This window comes from Engraulis encrasicolus, chromosome 14, assembly GCF_034702125.1.
Source record: "Engraulis encrasicolus isolate BLACKSEA-1 chromosome 14, IST_EnEncr_1.0, whole genome shotgun sequence".
Lineage (NCBI taxonomy): Eukaryota > Metazoa > Chordata > Actinopteri > Clupeiformes > Engraulidae > Engraulis > Engraulis encrasicolus.
Window position 1 is genome coordinate 14,390,510 of NC_085870.1, and position 25,147 is coordinate 14,415,656.

The following is a 25,147-nucleotide window of genomic DNA, read 5'->3' on the forward strand; positions in this document are numbered from 1 at the left end:
AGTGCAGCAGTGACACACTCGTCTCTCACAGACAGGCGCTACAGACACTTCACAGTCCCCCAGAGTTCCTGTGGTGGAAAGATGCCTTACGTAACCATGCAATCAAATGCAGTTATGAAAACCGTTACTGTAAAAAGACCAGGATATCGGAAACCTCTGAAATAAGTAATTGTACTGTGAAAGAATTATATTAGACAGTGTGACAGATATGCTGCATTTGATGTCATCTGAACACTTTACTGGTAAATCCATACTGGCAATTCATGTAAAATCAAATCATAGTCAAGTTTTTCGTTTGTTTCAGGTAAAGGATAACACTTCTACATGGCTGAAACAAAAGAAATTTCAATTGAAACGACTTTAAAAATAAATCAAGTCTTAAAGTGCACTGTAGAATTGTGGCCAGAGTAGGCATTGCAACTATGCTGCTCGTTGAAACAAACTGTGCTGTCTAGTGCCAAAGGTGATATTTTCATGAATATTTACTAAATAATAATGAACTAATATTTAGTGTGACCAAAGTACTGTACGTTTTTCAGCTAGAAATGTCTTATGGAAATTCAAAATGGTGAATAATGGAGAAGATCTCCCATTTAATGTATGAATAGCATGAACTCTGGAAATAAACTACTAAAAATATTACATTTTAATAGTCTATTTCCAGAATTCAAGCAGCCCATTCACAAATGTTACCATTTTTCAAAAATACTTGCCATCACTGTCAAATTCTATTTATTCATTATGAGTGGGAAAATTATTATTTGGTAAATATTCATAAAAATATCACATTTGGCAATGGGCAGCACACCTACTGTGCCCACAATTTTACATAGAGCACACTTGATTTATTATTTTAAGTCATTCTAATTTTAGAAGCGTCTCCTGACCCTGGTCAGAGGCATGGCAACGGCTCAGTGGAGCTGTCATGTTTGGAAGGACCAAGGAGGTCTATCATTGGGAAGGACACATCCAGAGATTCTTTAAGTATATAGAGATATGCCAACATAATAGGTTGCTATGGGCACCTAACATGACCAGGTTCCGGTCTGCCTAAAGGGGCGTGTCATAATACTCCTAGCATTGAATAGAACAGTCCTTAGGTTTGCCTAGGTCTGCCTAAAGGGGGATCCCCCCCCCTCCCCCTTGCAATAATAGAGCCTGGAAACAATGGGCCAATGGAACCTCTCTCTCTCTCTACTCTCTCTCTGACACAGCGAACAGTGTCGGCCCCTTTAGATCACTGCTGCTACTCCACAGTCCTGCTACAATAGACTTCCCTGGTACAGAGGGAAGCTGAGGAAACTTTACCATGACAAGCCCCCAGGGCCGTCGTTAGGCCTATTTTAGGGGGGCTTTAGCCCCCCCTACATTACTATTAGCCCCCCCTGAAACGATTTTGCAAAAAAAAATAAAAATAATAATTTTTTTTTTTTTACATTTTTCCAAAAACAAATGCAGTAAAGCACTGAATACGAACCATCAAGTTAATCTGAATACAAGTTCATGGTTGCTTATTTATTCTTTAATGCCACTTATATCCCACTGCACAGCAATAAAAGCAGGGTGCACAGCAATGTGTTATGAGGGGGGGAAACAGGTAGAGGATTGTGTTTTGTGACTAAAAACACCTCAGGAAAAGTGTAATTACTTACACGGATGAAATGTTCAGACCCAAAGTACCATTTTTTACTCACAATTCCCTTGTAATAAATCAATTTGACATTGTCTTGAAATTATAGTTGAGCTTTAATATTTGTCTTAGCAGTTTGAAAACACACATGAACTGATTAAAATAGCTACTAATGGAGTAAAAATGACCAAATATTTGCCGGGGATGCATACTTCTCCAAGTAAGGAACCTGTTTGAATGAATCGCTTCCTGACTACTGCTTCTCCTGGAGATGCGCAGTTAGTAACTCCTTAAAGTTCCTAGTCCTTGTGTAAATTATGCTCTCGGCATTTTTATCTAATCATTTCAACTTCCGTACATAATATTCATCAGTTGAAACATTTTGAAATGTTTTGTTTAGCTTACATATAAGGAATGTTCATTAAAATGTGAATTTAAAAAAAAATCACTGTAACTAGTGTTTAAAAGTCGGTATGGTGCTCTTAAAATAGTTGTTCAAGAAGACGCTTTTGCACACCACTGTAGGTGGGCAGGTGTGTAGGATATTATCCCAGTGGGGTTGTCATTCAAGTGTAAAGAAATCCTGCATACTGTCCATTCCACCAACAAATTTTAATACAACATGAAGAAGGTCGGATGACCAAAACAATGTATTGAAGTTTGTTGGTGGAATGGACAGTGTGCGGGATATCTTTGCTCTTAAAATAATTAATTCATAGACAAAACCTTAGCAGGTGAGCTGAAAATTTTTCGGCGCGCGCTATGCGCGCGCATTTTCTTCCTCTGGGGCTAAGTCCCCCCTGTCTCTCAAACCTAGTGACGGGCCTGCAAGCCCCTCCGTAGATTCCAGCCAAGGCCCCCCATACATGGGTCTTGGCTAGGGCTGCACGATAAGGGGAAAAAAATCATAATCATGATTATTTTGGTCAAAATCGCAATCACGATTATTAATCACGATTATTGATTTTTTTTTGCAGATTTTTTTGAAAATTATACCAAGATGAAATATAACCAAGAATGGATTATATACGGGATGAGCAAAATTAAATGAATTGTAATAATTATGTAAATGGCAATAGCATGAACCTTAGGTGGACAGATTTCTGGCCAGAAACACCAGCCTGACAGTATGTTCTGGCTTCAAGGACGCCCCCAAAGGTAGGTCACTATTGCCACGATTAAATCACGACTGAAATCACGACGATTTCAAGATTTTATCACGATAACGATTATTTTCCATTAATTGTGCAGCCCTGGTCTTGGCACACTATTTTTTCTGTGCAACCCCTTTCACAGAAAAGAAAGTAAAGGTCCGCAACACTGTAGAATGCTCCCAAAATATTTATTCGCACAACGTTTCGGACTGAACGTCCTTCATCAAGGTGCAACCCCTTTCACAACCATAGTCTATGTTTGTGTGTCAGTGCCCCATTGGGATATACTGTATAAAGCAACAATAAGAGTAGTAATGTTCAGAGATGCAATAGATTATTATAATGCAGGTCTTAACTAATGGGGATATTGTTTAGCTCATTTTTTGTTTATTTTGGTGCATGATAATTATTCAATTATTTATTTTGTTTTATTATACTTTTTCATCCAACTTGCTGCATCCCCCAAGCCCCCAGGGGTCCCCTACCTCTACTTTGAAAACCACTAGGCCACACTGTCCCCACCACCCCAGTGGTAGACATACAAGTATGAATCCACTTCCTGAGTGCACTTCATCATCACACCATCCCAGTGGTGCAGTAATTGATGATAATGTATGTGTGGTATATGCACTAAAGAAAAACCTTATCTCTGAGCTGTGTGTGGTGAGTAAGAGCATGACGTCCTAAACTCACCACACTGATAGAGAAGTAACTCTCTCTGAGGAGAACTGGAACTCACCACACCGATGGAGAAGTAGTTGTTGATGATCTCATAGGGCACAGGGTCTCCCTCCTCTTGAGGGTTATCAGGAACCACCTCCACACTCCAGCGATCGAGAGGAACCTCAACACCTCCCTCTATCCCCTTGATGATCTCACGCAGGTCCGAGCCATCGTAGCCTTTAGTTACAGAGAGAGAGACAGAGAGAGAGAGAGGGGGGTGGGGTGGGGGATATTGCATCAAAGCTGTAGTCAGCAGGACTTTTCTTGCCACATGCTTCATATGCTTTTGGATTCTGGGATTTTGAAAGTTGTATATGAAATATCAAAACAACTAAGTCTACAGTCAGCAATTAGTATACGCCATTCTGACATGCAGACGTAAAATTGAAAATAGTTCCCTCCACCGACCTGTACTACCGTCCTCCAAACCCTGTCCCCTCGGTAGACAAACTTGTGCATGTGAGCTTAACCTAAATATTTATTACTGAATGTAATCACTGTACATGTATATGTTAATTCCTACCATAAATCAAGACAGAGGTTCAAGACACAGCTGAAATATACAGTAATTACAGGTGGATAAGAAATATCAGGTAGTTACTCCCTGTTTAATCAAACACTTCAGAGTGCTGCTAATTCTTTTTTTTTGTAAACACGTGCCACAGGCTTAGGAGGGACTAGGAAACTCTTTAATGTATTACTTTCAGAATCCCATGACAGTTCAGGCTAATATGGTTAAAAATGCTGCTCAAATCTGCTGACTTATCAACAACCTGTACTACATACATTTGTAATTCAGCAGCATCCTATAGATTCATGTCAGCAATGTTTAGCTGTGGAGAGTTACACATATCTTTGTACTGTAATTGATGCAAAACTAAAAATTGTTTGAACGTTTCGAAGGAGCACATCTTGGGGATAATCCATAACTACTTGTTGTCATCAGTGATTATTCAATACTGATAACCATTCACCTAATCGTCAACAGAGATGTGAGAGATGTGAGGCACATGAGCCACAGTGCGTGTAAAGCCCAGTTTATACTCTGTCTCTCACGGCAAAGTAGGAATGTAAATAAAGATGGCAGCCACCACAATCGTAAAGCCTCGAAATATCTTTTGTTTGACACTTCATCACTTGGATTTTACACTTGGCTTTGCAACATTAAACACACGGCAGAGAAGTATGATAGAAAATCATCTCTGCCAGCTACTACTTCGTGTCTGTGTTGTCAGAGATAGAAAGGTAGGCCTATGTATGATATCCGTAGCCTCATAATCCTGCATGCTGGCCTTTGGAATACTGTAATAGTTGTTAAATTACTTAATTAATGTACAGTAGTGCAGAGGAGTCAAAAGTACAAGTAAAAGTACTTTTATCCATTTATCAAAGTAACCAGTAGACCTTTGTACTTGCCTCACGATCAGGTTACTCTGCACTGGCTGGATCATATTTGTGGAGGGTCGCTGTTAGGTTTGCTTTTCGGTAACAAGTCAAGTCAAGTCAAGTCAAGTTTATTGTCAATTTCTTTACATGCACTGGTCATACAAAGAATTTGAAATTGCGTTTCTTGCTCTCCCATGCAGACATAGACTAATCTAGGTAAGGACATAGACAGTGTAGACATAGACAGTACTCATACATGGACATAGACAGTATGGACGTAGACATTGCTCATACAGACATTTAAAGTGCAAGACTGGACAACAGAAGACTTGTAGAGAACATACATTAAGAGGAGGTATTTTGTTGTTCTTTTTCTAAAAGCTTTTTTCTTTATAGCGTTCTGACATAGTAATAGTAGCATTTGAAGAAAATAAATAATTAAAAAAGGTTTTTATTAAATACACCAGCAGCAGTATGTGTGTGTGTGTGTGTGTTTGTATGTGTTTTGTGTGTGTGTGTGTGTGTGTGTGTGTGTGTGTGTGTGTGTGTGTGTGTGTGTGTGTGTGTGTGTGTGTGTGTGTTTAGTGCAGGTAGAAAGTGCGGTGTGCGTCTGTGTGTGTGTACCTGTGTATGTGTGTGTGTGTGTGTGTGTGTGTGTATGTGTGTGAGTATGAGTTGTGTGTCAGTGTGTGTATGTTTGGGTTTAGTGCAGAAAGTGCAGTGTGCTTGTGTGTGTGTGTGTGTGTGTGTGTGTGTGTGTGTGTGTGTGTGTGTGTGTGTGTGTGTGTGTGTGTGTGTGGTGTGTGTGTGTGTGTGTGTGTGTGTGTGTGTGTGTGTGTGTGTGTGTGTGTGTGTGTGCATGTGTATGTTTTGAGTTAGTGCAGGTTGAAAGTTCAGTCACAGATGTAGTAGTGCAGGTGGAATGTTCAGTCGCAGATATGGTGGTGGGGATGAGGGGGGGGAGCGTTGTCAGTGGCCTGGCTGGCTAGAGGCTGACAGTGAAGGGAGAGTGGGTTGAGTGTTCAGTATCTTGATTGCTTGATGCATCGTGCTGCTTGCAAGCCTGGTGGTACGGGAACGGAGGCGCCTGTACCTCTTTCCAGAGGGCAGGAGGCTGAACAGTTTGTGTGCAGGGTGGCTTGTGTCTTTGATGATCATCAGTGCTTTTCGGGTGAGGCGTGCGGTGTAAATGTCCTGCAGGGAGGGGAGTGGTACTCCAATGATCTTCTTCGCTGTGTTCACAACACGCTGGAGTGTCTTCCTGTTTTTCTCCGTGCAGCTTCCTCCCCACACTGTGATGCAGCTGGACACGACGCTCTCTATCGTTCCTCTGTAGAATGTTGTCATGATGGAGGGTGTAGCACTTGCCTTCTTTAGTTTGCGCAAGAAGTAGAGACGCTGATGGGCCTTCTTCGCCACAGCCCACAACAACAACACAACAACACAGCCTAGCTACCACTTAAGGTACAATGGAGTAAATGGCGTAACAACTATGTAATATCATGTGCTAGTGTTGTACCAGCACCATGAATTTACTTTTACTTTTACTTTGGACACCTCTGCATTTCAGAGATTGTTTAATAATACATTACGAGTTGGACATTGCCATTTTTCTGGCAACAGTATATTCTTAACAGGAGCCATGTCTTAATAGAAGAAGCGTGTATGGCCTCACCCCCTCCAGAACAGTCTACAGTACATGCATGCCAAAGACATGAAGTGTGTGAGTGTGAACGATTGCATGTAGACTGTGTGTGTGTGTGTGTGTGTGTGTGTGTGTGTGTGTAGATGATTTTTGCCAATGTCTTATATGTACAGTATGTTTAGTTTAACTGCACAACGGAGACTGGTCAAATGCAATTTCAAACTTCTGTGCTAACCCTGCTACATACTAGCCTCGCGAGCCATCCTACGTACTTCCGCCAAAGGATTGGCTCCACTACTGTAGTCTGGCCGTGCTTCTCTGTGGAGTGCTTGCAGCAGTAGAATTTTGATTGCAACGCCCCCCCCCAGAAAACAGCCAATAATCGAATACGCCCCCCACGTGGGGACGAAAGGGGGAGAACGCTCGTGACAATGACGTACACATCTGCGCCAGAGCCATTGGTCTGCGCTATGTTGTTGTTGAGTAACTGCCAGCGATTGGGTGAGAGGTGTCCAATAATTTCAAACTATAACTGAGTGCAAACTTCCTGCTTTCTACAATCGCTTCAGAGCAAACAAATGCCAGACCATAAATACGAAATGAAATGGTAGTATTATGGGATGGTCAGGACCAGGCTAGCTACATACTATAGTTTTGACAACAAAGTCCACTTGACTTGACTTGACTTGACTAGACAGGGTGTGTGTGAGAGAGAGGTGTAGAGTGGCTTACCCCCTCCCCAGCGCAGGCAGCGGGCGAGGTCGTTCCCAGTGCCAAGAGGCAGTACGGCCACTGGGGGGCACACTGGCAGCTCTGTCTTGTCTGCCACAACACGCACGCACGCACGCACACACACACGCACACACACACACACACACACACACACACACGCACACGCACACGCACACGCACACACACACACACACACACACACACACACACACACACACACACACACACACAGTCCCATAACTTTGTATTTTATGTGCTACAAGCACCTTGGCACAGTAAAGACCGATTACACAAAGACACATATTACACAGATTACACTACATGCTATACTTCCACAAGTCTGCCAAGCCATTGTGTTTGAAGGACGGATTTTGTGGCCTTCTGGATGATCTCCTATATAGTACTACATCAGTTTGCCAAAGCAAAAACATTTGAAGAGTTCAGATGCAAAACCCCCTAACTCCATTTCTAAAGACCTGCTCTTCTACATTTTTAGAGAACCCGGTTGTTGGTTTGGTTTACATTCATGTACTTGATAATACATACATATAAATAGTTATATTACATAAATAAAATAAAAAACATGCAATTTTGATAGCTTAGTATTAAATAAAAATGAATTAAGATTAATTTCTGAAAAGGCACTTAGGGGGGTTTGCATCTGAACTCTTCATTTCCTGTTGCTAGTGGAGTTCATCTAGGGTTATTAGGTTATACTTCCACTAAACATCCTTGTACTGTATTTTTGGTTGGGTGAAAGTTGTAAGTCAATATGTGTCTTTACAATCAACAAATTGTAGGCCTAAGGTATTTTTTTTCCTTTAGTAGGTGGGTCAGTGCAAATACCATTATAAACTGTCATAGCAGGATTATCTATTCTGCTATTACAACCCAAATATTAGGTTAAGAGCACCTTGGCCTTCAGGTACATCTCATATTTATGATAGTGGCACTTAGTTAGGGTTTTCCCACCTGATCAGTTTCAGTCATTTAAGCGAACCTGTGACTCAGCATTTTCTGTGCATATGTGAATGCTCCAAAGTGTACCTAGACCCCTCGAAAGTGAACCGTAGTGAGACCTTTATTGACATGGTCTCAGTACGGTTCGCTTATGAGTCATGACAAGTTACACTTATGACTAGGTGAATCACCTACGGAGAGCTCTAGAAGACCGGGTATGATCAAAAAGAGGACTGACACATCATAAAAGCCTAACAGGACAGAAAGAGCAGCCAGTTCTTTTTGTAATACACTCAAAATATGAACAAAAACAGAACTGAGTCCTTTTGCTTTCAGTTCACTTTTCTTTCCACTTAAAAGGGATTGAGTTTGGTTCAGTTAAAGCGGATTAGGTGTGAAAATGCCCGACTTAATGTACTTACCAATAGCATCTAGAATCCAGCCCACTGTTCCATCACCTCCACACACCAACACACGATACTGCTCAAGGTTTTTGAAGAAGTGAAGCCTGTCAATGCAGATGTGACAAAACAATGAATGGAATGAATATTATGTGATGCAGGCGTATTGAAACCACTTTCACTAAGAGAAGACAATTGTTGATGCTGAAGAAAAACGCAAGTAATTTCCAGTACATAATGGGGAAAATATGGAATGATTGTTTCCATATGTTGAATCAGTCTGTGTGGTCTGTTTGTGAAGTCAATTGGAAAAAAAGTGATGGTTTCCATGTGTACTTAAATGTGCTGTTTGTAAAATCTGTGAGAGTCTGTGAGCTGTATTTGATCCTATTTCTCTGCTGTAATCAACATATGGAGAAAAAAAAACTGTGTTTGTTTTCCTTTTTGTGCCGTTTGTCACAAAATAGGAACATCCAAACATGATATAATCCGACTGTTTTTGGATTATGCTTAATCCTGGATATGAGTGTAACACTGTGTATCTGTGCAGGCAGGCCTCACCCAGAACTAGGGCCTCCGTTGTTGAGATTGAAGACTTGTCGGGGGTTCAGGAGGTACTGAAACTTCCTCATCACCCTAATTAGAACAATGAGAAGGAGTAAAAGAATGAAGTCCAGTTGGAGTGCTTCCTGGAACTGTCTAGTTTTTTTTAAGATGGTGCTCTTTGGTGACAGGCTTGGTTGATTTCAAAAAAGTTTTAGAAATACCAAGGCACTCATCTTCTTTGTAATTAAAATGCCTTTATTTTGTTGGGCATAGCATGATTAAAATACTTCGACCGAAGTATTTCAATCATGCTATGCCCAACAAAATAAAGGCATTTTAATTACAAAGAAGATGAGTGCCTTGGTATTTCTAAAACTTTTTTGAGAAGAAGTACAACTTGGAACTACAATTGAAAGTTAAATATACATAGTAGGAGATGAAACTGTTAGGAGCTAATGATGAAACTATTGTATTATGTTATCTATAATAGCAGGACAAGCGTAGCCTCTTATGGGGTCGCCGGCCTATTCACTATTTGCTGAAAATACTCAACTACACCATAACAACATTACTTTTGCTATGACATGCTGTGACATTACCCAGAACCATAAGTAAAATATTAAAACATAGCCATTACAATTCTGGTGACTGTAAGGTTATAACATAGGCACTGCACAAAGGTGTTAACAGATACACTTAAGCATGAGAAACAAAATATGGCTAAACAATGTGCTCAGTTAACATGTAACCTTACATACTGGTAACGATTTAATCAGTGAATAGGCCAACAGGTTAGGTATAGTCTTAATTAGGTGCATTCTTAATGATGGCTAACATTAATTGTGGCTGACCTGACAACCGGAAATGTTGTCAGTGGGTGTGCAAACTTTGCCAACAGATTATACTTTCTATTTATAATATCTGCATGTTCATGTATGGGTAATGTGTCCCAACTGCACTAGGGGAACCACACACCACATGCAGTCTGCAGAGGGCTGTCTATGCCCAGAAGCAGTCATGCTGCTGGCTACTACACTACTACACCAGTGCATGTAAAGAAATTGACAATAAACCAACTTGAGTACACTATGTCATATGTACACAGTCATAATCAAAAGTACAGAAGTCTTTTGCAACGTAGGACAAGGTTTTGAAATGCACATTCGCAGTTGTGACATGCAGTGATGTTCCATTTGTTCTTGCAACGCTTCTTTTCCTTTATTTATGTATGTGTCAGCAAAACGGAGCCCTATGCAGTTCAGGGAGGGTCTACGGTGCCAAGAGAGACATATGGGCAAAGAGCAATTGAGGCTTGAAAAGGGGGGGAAATCTGGTGCCAAACGGATGTCTTTTTCTGTTCTTTCTTATTTATTTTCAGTTTACTTTTTTTTAATTTATTTCTTGTCCTGCACTGGTTGTACCGGGTTGCCACTTCAGAAGCACAGAGTATTTTGTTCTTATTCAGAAATTGAGGCTTGTTGTACTGAAATTAAGGCTTGTTGTAATTTGATTGTGATTGAGCACATGATCTACTGTTTTTTTAAATAATTGTTAATCACTGTCATCTCTCCATACAGCAACTCAATCATCCATCATTGACTACGTGTCCTGATTGGCTATTCGTAACTGATTGCCCCCTGGCTTCTGATGTCACTTCCTTTTTAAACCTATGTGAATGTTTGTTCTGGTTTTTGTGCACTGAGGATGGGATCACCCGAAACGTTTGCACTTTTGTAAATATAGCACGGCATATTGTGAGATCATTAAAAACCCACTTTATTCGGGCATATCTTTTCAAGTCTTTTTTGAGTGCGAGCTCCAGACTTTCTGACTTTACATTACTCCATTCACAAGACAACATCTTAATTTACTAGTATTAGTTAGGAATAATGCTTCGAGCTGTGAAGGAGTGATAAACATTCTTGCATTTACATGTAGTGAAAATAGATATAAATGTATCTTGTCATAGAATGGTTCTAAATTGCTTTATTTACAATTTTTCTCATAGTGAAACTGTGAAAAGCAAAAGTTCATTTTACAGTACTACTTTAAATGGACAGATTATAAAGCATGGTGAAATATGCATAGCATTTGTGTAAACTTTTGTTTATGTAAAAAAAAGGTGTAACACATATCTCTGATTTGACTTTGTCTTTTGTTATCTTATCACACCTTAAAAGTATTGATTTTAGTGAACTTTGCATGCTGTGACAAGGGGTTAAATGTAAATAGCGTCCAACGCCCATTTCTGTTTCATGAAGGTGAAGCTGTCTCTATCTTTATGGGCCCTCACCAGCAAACAACAATGTAGCCACAACATGAAGATTTCTTTCTTCTTTTCGTACCAAAGGTCATGTTTGTTTTTTATTCAACAGTACTGTAGGGCTTCACCACAAGGGATCAGCTTTCCCAGTCAAAAGAAACAGGCTTTTCCACATACTCCTACTACGTAGCTATCGATACACTACATGTTACAAGCAGGAATGTTTCAGGATGTTCATCTTTTTTCCTTGGTGCACATCGGTGGTTAGGGGCTCTCAAGCTTGTGGGAATGCTGGGTATACACCCTAAAGGTGATAACATACCCTGGACTTAACCTTGAACTGGACTCCTCCCCTTTCCTCAAAGAGATGTGATGGATTTTTTATGTGTATTTATGTGATTTTACAACAAAAAAACGCAGCTCTTGTCATATTAATTGTTGATGAAAAGAAATAGAAAGTTTTGATAATAAGTGCATTACTTGTGTAGCTTAATGTATGTTGTGTAACCTCCGGTTCTTATCAAATGGACTGTAATTTATTTACTTATGGTTCCCTCATCATCTTGTTTTAGTTGTGTGATTTGCTAATCACGTGATTTGTGTCATGTGACTTGCTTAATTGTTTTAAAAGTGGCAAACAAGTGGCCTACTCTTGATACACCCTGAGGGAGGCCATAAGGTATGAAACACATAGGCATTGTAGCCAAATAAAAAATATAAAAATTGCAACCTTGCATGCTTCAGATTTCCTCTACCCTGCACATTACATTTTACATTTCCACATTTCTCCAAAGCAACTTACAGTACAGTACAATACCATACTCAGTAGGGTATTGGTATACAGTCCCTGGAGAAACCTGGGGTTAGGTGCCTTGCTCAAGGGCACGTCAGCCATGGGTGGTATGATATTTGAACCTTTGAACAAACTCCCTCCCTAGCCATTAACCCACGGCTGCCCTTGATACAGCATCATAAAATAACGTTATAGGATTTCAGTCAGCAGTTCACCTCTCTCCTTGTTTCCCGCCGCTTTTAGGGTTGACAAAGACCAGGAGGGGGTGGGTCTCTGGCGGGGGAGTGATCTGAGAAGAAGAGAACACAGACAGACAGGACATTATGATACCTGACGCTTGGATATTTACCTCAATGGACTCCCAACTAAACACTCGAGTAATCAATGATCTACTCTCATGCCTTAACAGGAAGTCTGAGAAACAGCCAAGAAGCAGCACTATGTACTATATGCACAAGTCATTACAACTCATTACAAACATGTTTCTGTGTTCTGCCTTCCTCAGCGTTAAAGCATAGTGCAGCTTTTCTCTGCTTTCCAGTTAATCCATAATTTGGACAGCAACACTCTAAAAAAAGAAGAATAATCATTTGATTGAGCTGCTTCTATCCCTATTAACTAATAGCAGGTCTGGCAATCTCATCAGTCAGCAGACACTGTAAGTACGGAGTGGGTGTAATGCACATTAAGAGGGTTCTCTGCTGATCCAGGTGTTCCAGTGCCAAGCCTGGCAGTCTTCCTGGTAGGATAGAGCCAGAGAGAGTAGAGAGAGAGAGAGGTTCCATTGGCCCATTGTTTCCGGGTTCTATTATTGCAAGGGGGAGGGGGGAAATCCCCCTTTAGGCAGACCTAAGCAGACCTAAGGACTGTTCTAATCAATGCTAGGAGTATTATGACACACCACTTTAGGCAGACCGGAACCTGGTCATGTTAGGTGCCCATAGCAACCTATTACAATGGCATATCTCTATATACTTAAAGAATGATAGAGCTTTTGGTGTATGCAGACAGTGTAGGAAAGTTGTACTGTCCGTGTGGGAAAAAAAAACAAGCTTTATCAGTGAGAAAAATGCGTAGAAGTGAGTAGATAATCTTACGTGTAAGTGGGTTCCTTCTGATGTCAAGTTCATCAGTCTGCCATCACCACATGCAACGCCATCATCCTCCTATAACACACAGGCACGCACGCACGCACGCACGCACGCACGCACGCACACACACACACACATGCACGCACGCACGCACACACACACACATGCACGCGCAGGCACACACGCACACACACATGCACGCGTAGGCACACACGCACACACACATGCACGCGTAGGCACACACGCACACACACAGACAGAGTCTGATAGATCATGGTACCATCTCAGCAATGTATGTATACAGTACATGTAATAACATGCAATGCCCTAGTATTAGAGAAAACATACAAACACACATTTACTCTTATGCATGTTTACTAACCTCTTAAGACACAGGCCCTGTTATAAAGTAGCTCTTACCAGAATGCCAATGACCAAGTCGTAATGTACTACTAAAGACTCTATGCACTGTTATAGAGGTGTAGTGATATGGTAGTAAAGTTTTTTCAGTGACTATTACAACAATCCAGTGGTGCAATTCGCAATTGGTAATGCACTGAATTTAAATTGTAAAACAACCTGATGTGAATTGATACATTTACACTGATAAATAAACAGATGTACCAAAGGTAGTTGAGAAGTGGGCTATTGCTCCATCATGTATTGCTACCTTGAGAAGAGGACTGGTGCACCATGGGTAATGTACTTTTTTTTACCTTGAGAAGAGGACTGATGCACCAGGGGGGCAAGATATGGTCTCTCAGTGGTCCACAGTCACACTCTGAAGGACCCTGACTCACACAGTCATCATGTCTCTGTAAATTCAAACGGACGAATAAATAAACCCATTCTGTCAACACAAGATCCATAAGTAGAATAAACTAAAGCATTATCACAGAACACAGCAATTTGACATGCAGTATTTGACCTCAAGCCATTAAGACTTTTATTGCCAAAATGGAGCTGCCTAGTGATTGAAACTAGATGGCAAGGCAGTAAAGAATATTTTATGTCACTGTGTATAAATTATATTATATAAAACCATAAACCCCCACACATACAACATATGCCTTTATATGATAGTGACGGTGAAGAGATGACAGAAGTGACCTCGGGCCAGAATCGCACCCGGGCCCACGGCGTACCCGACACTGTAACAGTACGGTGCCTTGGCCATTTAAGCCCTGGCCAAGCCCATGATTTTATCACTAATAATATTAAACTGTGCCCTGCCGTGGCCTAACGGTTGGGCACTGGGTTGCTACGGCGGCGGACCAGGTTTGATTCCGGTCCGGGTCATTTGCAGATCCCTCCCTGCATCTCTCTCCCCACTCATTTCCTGTCTGTCCTTCACTGTCCTGTAAAGGATGGGGGCGAAAAGCCCCCTCAAAAAAATAAAAATAACTGTATGTTATCATAACAGAATCTGAGTCTGAAATGGAGCCTTTACCATGTGGTGGCACCATGCACAGCGTTTCCCTGTCAGGGTCTTGATCTTCTTCTGGCAGTGGTCACATTTACTGGAGTCACTCTCTGTCCTGATCCAATCATGCGCAGGAATCTGATGAACACAGACAGTAACCAGGCAGAATCTGATGAGCACGGACAATAAACAGGCAGAACAGACAGACAGCCTGGCAGACAGAAAGACAGACAGACAGCCTGGCAGACACATGGACAACTAAACAAAGAGACAGAGTCAAAGACACAGAAGAGGAGACAGACAGATAGATAGACAGACACACAGACAGCCAAACAAAGAGACGAATGATCTGGCACAGAGACAAGGAGATCAACAGACAGGCAGACAGCCTGCCTGGCCAACACAACTGTCAACCACATAAAGAGACAGGCAGACAGGCGTGCACATTAACACCCAAAAAAGACAAAGTGAAAGATGTAAAAACAAAAAAGTGTGAGGCTGGCAGCCAAGAAAGCAGAGAGAAGACTGCCAGATAGAGTCAGCACACACAAACAAAGTCAAAGGGTCAGCAAAAAACCACAACGACTCCTTTGTTTTCAGTCTCTCTTCATCATCTTCATCATCATCTCTATCCTGTGCCCTTACCCCAGTTTCGGCCTTGGTCTTGACATAGCTGCGCACGCAGGGAGCGATGCTCTTGTTGGCACAACGACTATGGACTGTGTACTTGCAAACTTAAGGCACAAAAAAGGAGAAAAATATTTTCATGTATGAATTACACCCCATCAACACCACTCTTGCAGTCTTGCAGTCTATAGACACTGAATTGAATGTAAGCAAAACAATCCTGTTCATTATATCATAACATATTTCATAACATTTCATAACCACAGCGTTGCACACTTTCCCTAAACAAAAAATGGGACATCTCAGTCTTTGGGAGGCCAACAGATGGTTTTTGCTCTTCCGCCATATGGTTCCTCCACCATCACTCCCTGGTGCTGTTCATGCTTTACATAAATAAATAAATGACCTACAGTATGTTGTTTACACAATGTCGTGATGTAACATCATATCGGTAAGTAAAGTGAGGCGTTCACTAGGGCCCCCTGCTGGTGGGAACTCACCATTGCAGCAGAGGCCCTGTTTGCGTAGTCCCATCAGCATCCCCTCGCACACGCAGCAGTACGCCGGCTTTTTGAAGTTCTTCATCCTCCACGTGTGCTGGCAGTCCTGCTCCGCCATCTGTCCAAGGGCCAAACACAAACACAAGGGGGGGCACATCAAAGTTTTTTTTTTTTCACGGGGCCAGGGTGGGGTGTCAGGTTTATGGCGGGGCTTATGTGGCCTTTGTTGGAGAGAAGAGCTGACAATGGCAGTGTCCTCAGGAATTGCTGAGCCAGGGTGTTTCTGGATTTCATTTCAGGACTGTTTTTTTTTCTCTCTCTCCCTCTGGTGTGTAAGTGAACACGGTGTTATGAGTCACTTTGCGAGGGCCGCTAAGGGCAGTCATGGGGAAGCATTTAGGGAGTTTTGTAGCCTGAGGGTTGGTGGGGTTATTCCTGAAGCTACCAGGTGGGTGGGTGGAGTACATAAACAGTGCTCTCTCTCCCGCCCCCCACCATGACGGATGTACCGTGGACGTGGTAGCCCCACCACACACACACACACACACACACACACACACACACACACACACACACACACACACACACACACACACACACACACACACACACACACACACACACACACACACACACACACACACTGTGCCGTTAGGATACCTGTTTTGCAGCCCGATCACACGGGTAAGGCATAAATGCAATTTTGTTGCATGCGCTTGCGCTGTAAGCTGTGCGAATAGGACGGTGACAATGGGACGGTTCCCAGTTGTGATGCTACGGTACGGTGAACTTGCCTTGAGGTCTAGCGCACTTGCCTTGAGGCCCAGCAGCACCAGCAGAGGGATGTTGTTCATGCCGCCCAGGATCCACTCCTGCTGGGTCACCGTGCCACTGCTGTCTGCGTCGATGGCCGTCATGGTGTCCTCCAGAACCTATACAGTCAATCACACAGACACACAGCCCACCATGGCTATGAGAAATGATGATCAAGTTCAGAGGAGTAGACGTGTGCACATCCCACCCGATGGGCCAGGTGCAGGACAATGAGAGTAAATCCAAGTGAAAAGAGAAGTCCGCGACACTGCTTGTCTATTGTGTATTTAATCGAGCAACGTTTCGACCTTCAGGTCTTCATCAGGCAAAGTCAAGCCCTTTGCCTGATGAAGACCTGAAGGTCGAAACGTTGCTCGATTAAATACACAATAGACAAGCAGTGTCGCGGACTTCTCTTTTCACTTATGAGAAATGATGAACCTATGGCCAATGGCACAGAGACAACCATGAAAGCAGAGAATGCGCGCAACATCATTGGCACAGGTGCTGGACTAAATAAAACAAACTGAAGTAAATTATAAATGTCACAAAATGCAACACTGTTAATGCTCCCTGTTGTTTTAATGGCAGTGTGCCATTAAAACAACTGGGAGCATTAACAGTGTTGCAGACATTTATCATTTACTACAGAGACGATCATGCCTGTGTTGAATTGAACCTATGGCCAATGACACAGAGACAACCAACCCTTCCTGTGAAAAACAAACCTATGGCCAATCAGAGTCATTGATGCCTGTGAGAAACGAACCCATGACCAATTACAGAAACAACCATGCCTGTGAGAAACGAACCTGTGGCCAATACAGTTACAAAAGATTATGAGGGTAGAATCTAGCAACTTATTACACAGGAGTTTTTCGCCAAAACATATCTGCGTAATAAAAGGTAATGCTTCATTCACACAGCGGCCTCCTTTGTTTTTCAATTATAGCCTAGTTACAGCCATGCTTGTGAGAAACTGCTCACTTACACTGAAAAAATGTGTTCTGAACTCTGCGTTCTCCCAAGTAGTCATACTGCATTTCCCGTATGAATGATCTCATTCAATCATATGGCCACATTGCCCTTTAAAAATATGCTGAAGACAATGGGGATTCAGAAGTTTCCAAGTCCTTTGGCACGTTACGAAATCAAGACAAATGCTCTTGTGTAAATGCTTATACTTATGTTGGTGGCTTTGATATGCTCTATTTAAGAAGTTTTATTAGAAAGTAAAAATGACAGCAAAAATAATGGGCTTAATAATAGGTTTGTGTAAATATTATAGCCAGTATCAAGTCCTTTTAAAACATAGTCTCAAATGTGAGACAGAGGAGAGTGTCTTACATTATGTTTTATATGTGAGGCATTGTGATGATTGGTTGGAACTGCTCATGCCTCATGCTGGGGCAATTGGTTTACTTCCTACTTCAAACACCACGACTGCTTTGAGCACCACATAATGGTTTTTAGGGCTTTCATTGAGTCGACGGAATGACTTTAGTTATTTGGGTCAATAAAACCCAAGAGAAGACTCCAAAAACAAATTAATTCCTTTTTTGAGAGAAGCATGTTCCCCAAAATGTATTAAACAGGCCTGCCGTCAGGGGGAACAAATGGGTCAACTGCCCCAGGCCCAAGGATGGCGAGGGGCCCAGAATTGGGTCCCTGTTACATTGTGTGTATTATAAGGGGGAGGTATTTTCAGGTGATTTTGACCCTGGGTCCAGTTAAACCTGTGAGCGGTCCTGGTATTAAACATAGCACAGTGAGGAGTGCATTACCGGTCTGAGCTCGGTGACATCCCAGCCGAGGTAATCTGCGGCGCGCATCATCTGCGTTATAATGGAGTCCACTTCCTGGAAGAATGCACAGCACAGGTGTTTCAAATCAGCCCGTCAAACATCAGATAAGATTTGCATATCTTTTGGTAAATGCACCATAACAAAGTCAACTCGACTTAACTCAGGTGACCTCCTTGGTCAATCAGAGTCATCCAATTAAGTAGACTAGTCAATAGTTCAAAGGGTAAAGGAACATCAACATTGAACAAGAATTGATAAGAAACTGGGGTGTTACTTACAGCTTTATCCAGGTAGCCATTTCCATCTTTGTCATACATTTTAAAGGTAACTGCAGAGAAGAAACAGAGATACGAAATTATGTGTTTTAGCATTACCGTTGCTGATAAAAAAATGAGGGCTTGCACAACTTCATGCCAATGAAATTATGACAAAGTCCAGACTTACATTCCAGCTTTTCTTTTGGCTTGCCTTCCTCCAGGACAGAGAAGTAGCAAGACATTGCCTTGAGACATACACCTTCTGAAAGAGGCAAAGCACATTTATTATCCAGAATATGTACAATATATATATACAATATGGGTACGCCACTGAACTGGCAAACCCATTTCAAACAGTCATACACAGCACCAATATCCAGTACGAATGGACATCCTATCCATAGCAGTGCTATTCTGCATATTCGTAGAGTGGATTAAGCAATGCTTCTTTTTAGCAGTAAGCGACCTCACACAAATGAAACAAAAATGCTGCCATGTCTACAGAGACCAGAGAAGGAACAGAAACTAATTCTGAGGAAGGAGGCCAGAAGCTGCTTATGCTTTTCAACAGACTTTCGATCGATGTGCCACTTGTTGTTGTTGTTGGGCGGCTGAATAGTCAAAGCTACTAGACGCCGGCCGTACCAGAGATTCTTTAAGTATATAGAGATATGCCAATGTGATTGGTTGCTATGGGCACCTAACATGACCAGGTTCCGGTCTGCCTAAAGGGCCGTGTCATAATACTCCTAGCATTGAATAGAACAGTCCTTAGGTCTGCCTAGGTCTGCCTAAAGGGGGATTTCCCCCCCTCCCCCTTGCAATAATAGAACCCGGAAACAATGGCCCAATGGAACCTCTCTCTCTCTACTCTCTCTGGCCGTACCATTCTTATGCTCCTCCCTGCACTGCTCAGAGTCCTGGAAGTACTGGAAGAGATGCTGGCAGAGCTCCGTGGGCAGGTTGTCTGCCTCCAAGTAGGTCTTCAGGAAGAGCGAGAACCCCGTCCAGTCAACACGCTGCGGAGAAACGCGAGACACGCCAGAGAGGTGTCAAAAGAGGAGAGACGAGAAGAAGAGAGAGAGAAGAGTCAGCGCAAAGATGAGATGGGATTGAGGAGGATGAAGTGGAAAAAAAAGAGATGGGTGGATGGGGGAGGAGAGGAGAGGTGAGGAAAGGGAGAAGAGAGAAATATGAGTGTGCCAGAGAAGTAAAAGAGAATGGATGCTTTGAGTTTTTTTTTAAAAACCACAATGACCTGATCCGTACAGTATGTCACGTACTAAAAACAGCTCACCCTAGACACTGACCTTTCCAACCGTCACAACAGCCATTTCATTAAGTGACAAAGATTAAATTATACCCCAGACTGCACTCTTGTCTACCCAAAACATAATCTGCTGGCCCTGAGCCTCCCACATAAACACCCCAATCACGAGGTTTAATTTTCCTAACAGACTGAGACAGTACAATATCATAAACCGCTTTCACACAAAACAATAGAGTAGCACACGGTCAATGTCACTTACATCTCCACATCTGTGTTGAAATAACTTGCCTCCGGCGTTGAATTCCTTCACAACTTCTTTCACTCGCATGCTGCTATCTGTGTCAGAGACATTAGAGTAAATGGTAAGATATACTGTATTATGCAAGAGAGGTGTTTACCAACTAATCCATACAGGAATTAATTTTTTGTTGTTGTTTTTTTTACCAAGACTCAATTTGGATGAAATTAACCCCTTTGCGCAGAGCCTCTCTCACCAAAATTGTAACGACAAAGTCTTAATCTGTTATCTAAGGCTCTTAATAATGTGTCATAGCAGTGCTGTTATAATGTAATTGTTTTTTTTTGTGAACAGGCCCACCAATGGGCCCATCTTCACAAAGACGCTACAGTGACAAGATACATCTATAAGTAGTAGTACAGGTATAAGTGTTACGATATCTGTGCAGCAGGAAATGTGCAAAGAACAAAAGAAAAAAAAACAACCACAACAGAACCCAGATGAGAAAACAGAATAAAAACACAGTTACTCCAACACACACACACACAAAGCAGTGCATGTGCACTTTTACAAATGCCAAACCGCTGCAACGTTTGCATGCATGCAAACTGTAGGAGGCATCAAATGACTGGAGACGGAAGCTTGTCGGGGGACACTGCTCCACTCTGCTCCTGCAAGTTATATTTACCCCCTCAGATGCCTTGCTCGCTTGCACAAGCGCTCTACATATCCACAAGCAGGTGCGAAGTGCCACCTACATGAGAGAGAGAGGTGCTTCACCCACACACACATGGGGTGACGCCATGGTGACATCAGTGCCTGCAGAGCCTACCACCAGTGGTTCTCAATCTTTTTTTTGAACAGACGCCCCTTGACCTCATCATGAGCCTGCCAACAGCCCCCTTAGTATTGACGAATAAAACAGGCTAATGCCCCCCATTTGCAGCCAAGTGCCCCTCTCTCAGATGTCTCCTTCTCCAGGCCCTGATACACTGATGAAGGCTCTTGTAGAAGAAACATCTGCCTGACAATACAATGAAAGAATAAAAAGGGGAAAAAAGAAGAAACTGAATGTGATCTATTCCCTACAAGGGAGAGCGCGGTGTGTGGAAAATATTTCCTGGGGGGTGGGGGGGGGGCCCTGTTGAGAAACACTAGCATGCACAGACAGAGGACACTTACACTCCATGTACTGCTGGAGCTGGATGAAGTCCACAGGGTTCAGCTCCGGCCCACATGATTCCACTGCCGGGGGCGGGGAGGTCATCTTTTAGGTCCTGACGACTCTGGAGGCCCACAGACAGACAGACAGACAGACAGACAGACAGACAGACAAGACAGACAGATAGACATATAGATAGACAGACACATAGATAGATAGATAGATAGATAGATAGATAGATAGATAGATAGATAGATAGATAGATAGATAGATAGATAGATAGATAGATAGATAGATAGATAGATAGATAGATAGATAGATAGATAGATAGATAGATAGATAGTAAGAAACGGACGGACAGACAGACAGAGAGAATAAAATTGGTGAGATTGCCCACTGAAAAACAAAACTGAGTCACAGTCGGGCACAGTGTGGAGGTGTATAAGGTAGGAAGGGAGGGTGGTGAAGGAGACCCTGGTGAAGGATCCCACTAGCAGGCGTTCCCGCTTGGGAAGGGTACCAAGTCTTTCAGCTCCATCCGTCTTCTCTAGGCGTAGACGCACAATAAGAACAAGTTTTCCCCATTCCTGTGACCTGACACAGATAGTGTCAGATAGATAGAGCACATGCTGATTGTTTATATTATTTTCTACATGGCCATTTCCTCGAAAAATCCTGATGCTTAAGAAGATCCTGTGGCAGCATTATGGGTAACAAGGAGCTCAGATGAGAGTAATGCATTTGGAGCGTTTCGATAGAGTGAGCACTTGGAGTACGGTAGTCTCTCCCATGGTGCTGATGTTTACATGTTGTTCTTCCATCAGAGGTCACTTTGGATAAAAGCCTCAGCTAAATGTTGTGTAATGCCGCGTCTTTACCATCAGCAAGAAATCCTATCCCAGCTCTTTTGCTTCATATTAGAGTTGAGGGCTGGGTTGGGTGCACTGCACTTATGCACTTAAACCTACTCTGTCTATTCATTTCCTTGCTGATCCACCAGCACTTTTCATTGACAAAAACAGAATTTACCATCCTGCCACCACTAATAATTAGGGCTGTAACGATACACTCAACTCACAATTCGGTTTGTATCACGATTCATGACCTACGGTTCGATACACCCCACGATTTCACATTTGCCAAAATTACACACTTTATGAATAAAAACTATGATAGGTTATAGGTAGAATAGGTTACAAGAGGCTACAAATATTTTTTTTAAGTTTCTATATAATAATAATGATGCTTGGAAGCACTATCACTTCATATCCTGTGGTTGTTTTCTGGGCTGATGGGTATCAAAACATTAAAAGGGCGTATCACGATACTGCCTCCTTGTATCACGATACAGTATTGTGACTCTGTGTATCCCGATTTCTCGGTTCGATACAATATCGTTACAGCCCTACTAATAATGTATAATGATAGGCCCCGGGCATGGGTCAAACAGCTAGGGCACTGACTGTTATGCCGAAGACCTGAGTTTGATTCCTGGCCGTGGTCATTTCCCAATCCTCCGCCGTCTCTCTTCCATTATCTTCCTATCTCCTCTTAAACTGTCCTGTCCAATAAAGGCAAGCAACGCCCCCCCCCCCCCAAAAAAAAATGATAATGAAAAAAATGAAAAATGAAATGAAAACTCTACAGTTTCCTCTATGAGTCAGTGAATTTCATAGACATCCAAATGGTTATCTCTTGTAAGGAGGTTTGCCCTGATACTGTAGTCTGTACAGTGAGTCAGTGAATTCCAAATGGATATCTCTTGTAAGGAGGTTTGCCCTGATGCTGTAGTCTGTAAAGTGCTGAAGTGTGCCGACCTTCTGATCTAGGCCTATAAGGTGGGGCTCCTGTCTCAGATAGCCTACAGGTACAGGTCTAGCTCTCTCAACACATAATGTTGGTATCTAATGTTGGTTTTATGTGACTAATACCGGGGGATTTAAGAATCTTCAATCTGTTTAGCCTCTGTGACTCTGTTTAAATCTGAACATCCCAAAGATGAGGGTTAAAATGGGAGAAATGGATTAAACAAGAGATTAACTCGTGATCTTATCAGATCTGACACAACTCAGCTGGCTTTACATTTACTTAGCGCATGTTTTTGGCAAATACAATTTGCTTGGAAAAAACGTTATTGCAAATAACTTCAGAACTCATGTCTGAGTGCAAAGATGTTTAAAGACATTATAAAAACAAAAAAGCAGAGTACAAGGCAGGACTAAAGAACAGTAACTAGGCCTAATAGTAAAATAATAGCATTTGATGAAAAACATTCAAATGTAGGAGGTAGACCGAACAGAACAGACAGTCTTTTTCACACACTGAATAAAATGCTGACTTAGAGCCAAACCTGCATATGAGTCATAGGGTCTGGCAAAGACACGGCAGCTTCATCACAACTCTGGCTCAGCTACCTCACTTGACACACTGTATCACTCAACGTTGCTGTAAGATTACACTTTCAGATTCCAGAACTAAAGCATAATCAAATCTCTCACAGTCAGATATCTGACATTTTTTCTGCGCAAAGGCTACTTTTGTCCATGTCTTTTTCCACATTGTTATAGATATCCGCCTCGTTCAGTGAACGCAGGAGCCCCTCAAACTGAAACACATTTTCACTTGCTACAGTAGCTTGTGTAGTGAAGCCAACCGATTCACAAGTTAGTGGAAACAAATGCGCAATAATGGCTTAGCCTACACGCTCTATCCTTATGGATGGTAGTTTTCAATACATTTCCCTTCATTACACCAATGTGTGGCAGTTTAATGAACCATTTCACCAACGACTGAACCATTACGAGAATCAATCAGGCGTTAAGTGACAGAAAAATTAACTTCTTCAAAACGCGAAGAGATTTCGAAGCCTATAACCCGCAACCACTCAGAAACGGATACATTGTAATCTATTCTGACTTTTTTTAGACGACAAGCTAGTCTATGCCTAGTTCGATATGGTCAAAAAATGTAAACAACTCACGAAGGCAGTTCGTGGTCCGACGTTCGAGCAGTGACAGGACTGCCCTGGTCCCGAGCCGAGTGTGGGAGGGTGGAGGTGGATTAACCAAGCATTAAATGGGCGGAGAGAAATAGCACCACACCACAGGCTCGTCACAGTGCGGCAGGAAAGCGGAGAGCCCTCTTTCAATCTAAACCCATTCGTTTAAAGCAGATATGGTCGCAATTCAATCAATGTGATAAACTGCGTTAAAAGTATCAGTCTACACTGTAGCTGAGTGTAACACCCTGCAAAATATTATTGATATAATCAGACAACATGACAATGTCCCTGTAATGCCCCTGCGTGTTGACTAGGAATAATCAATGTAGGGTGACTGTCCACAGTCCATTAGGCTATCCCATTTTAGAATTAGATAGTTCTGTATGGTGCTTGTCACAAATGTGAATAAGAACTAACATAGGCTACACCTAAAAAGGGTTGCCTGCATAACTTTTTAATTCTAGTTCTAGCCCCATAGCCTGAAGTATTCCAAATAGCCTACAGCTTACCTTTTTGAGTGTAATTTCATAAATATTTATGTCATTATTAAGACGATCCAATCAAGACTGTAGATAGGCCTAAGGATATTTTCCCTCATAGATTTGGAGTAATACTTTTGGGACTGGCTGGCCTATTTATGTAGGATAGGCTATGTAGAGCAAAACTGAAAACTTATATGCCCTGTAGGCCTATAATGTGCCACAGCAAAGGGGTCATCTGTCCCTGG

The 25,147-nt window shown here is 42.1% G+C and overlaps 2 protein-coding genes across 3 annotated transcripts in view; both read right to left on the reverse strand.

The window, feature by feature from the left end:
- The window catches only part of dgkaa (diacylglycerol kinase, alpha a), a 29,242-nt gene extending 7,909 nt beyond the window's left edge, over positions 1 to 21,333 (reverse strand). The window contains exons 1-16 of one of the 2 annotated variants that reach the window (XM_063214998.1): positions 20,279 to 21,333; positions 19,636 to 19,768; positions 18,937 to 19,011; positions 18,771 to 18,820; positions 18,472 to 18,546; positions 16,690 to 16,806; positions 15,875 to 15,992; positions 15,393 to 15,481; positions 14,775 to 14,885; positions 14,041 to 14,139; positions 13,331 to 13,399; positions 12,449 to 12,522; positions 9,193 to 9,267; positions 8,653 to 8,738; positions 7,271 to 7,360; positions 3,524 to 3,684 (exon numbers count right to left, since the gene is read on the reverse strand). In XM_063214998.1, coding sequence (XP_063071068.1) covers positions 3,524 to 3,684; positions 7,271 to 7,360; positions 8,653 to 8,738; positions 9,193 to 9,267; positions 12,449 to 12,522; positions 13,331 to 13,399; positions 14,041 to 14,139; positions 14,775 to 14,885; positions 15,393 to 15,481; positions 15,875 to 15,992; positions 16,690 to 16,806; positions 18,472 to 18,546; positions 18,771 to 18,820; positions 18,937 to 19,011; positions 19,636 to 19,768; positions 20,279 to 20,347 — 1,491 coding nt within the window. In that variant the 5' untranslated portion in view covers positions 20,348 to 21,333. Of the gene's footprint in view, positions 1 to 3,523; positions 3,685 to 7,270; positions 7,361 to 8,652; positions 8,739 to 9,192; positions 9,268 to 12,448; positions 12,523 to 13,330; positions 13,400 to 14,040; positions 14,140 to 14,774; positions 14,886 to 15,392; positions 15,482 to 15,874; positions 15,993 to 16,668; positions 16,807 to 18,471; positions 18,547 to 18,770; positions 18,821 to 18,936; positions 19,012 to 19,635; positions 19,769 to 20,278 lie in introns of both variants that reach the window. The other variant, XM_063214997.1, reaches the window with a different exon arrangement.
- Positions 1 to 25,147, reverse strand: part of LOC134462123 (sodium- and chloride-dependent GABA transporter 2-like) — a 325,830-nt gene that overhangs the window by 225,385 nt on the left and 75,298 nt on the right. The gene's annotated exons all lie outside the window — the stretch shown is intronic.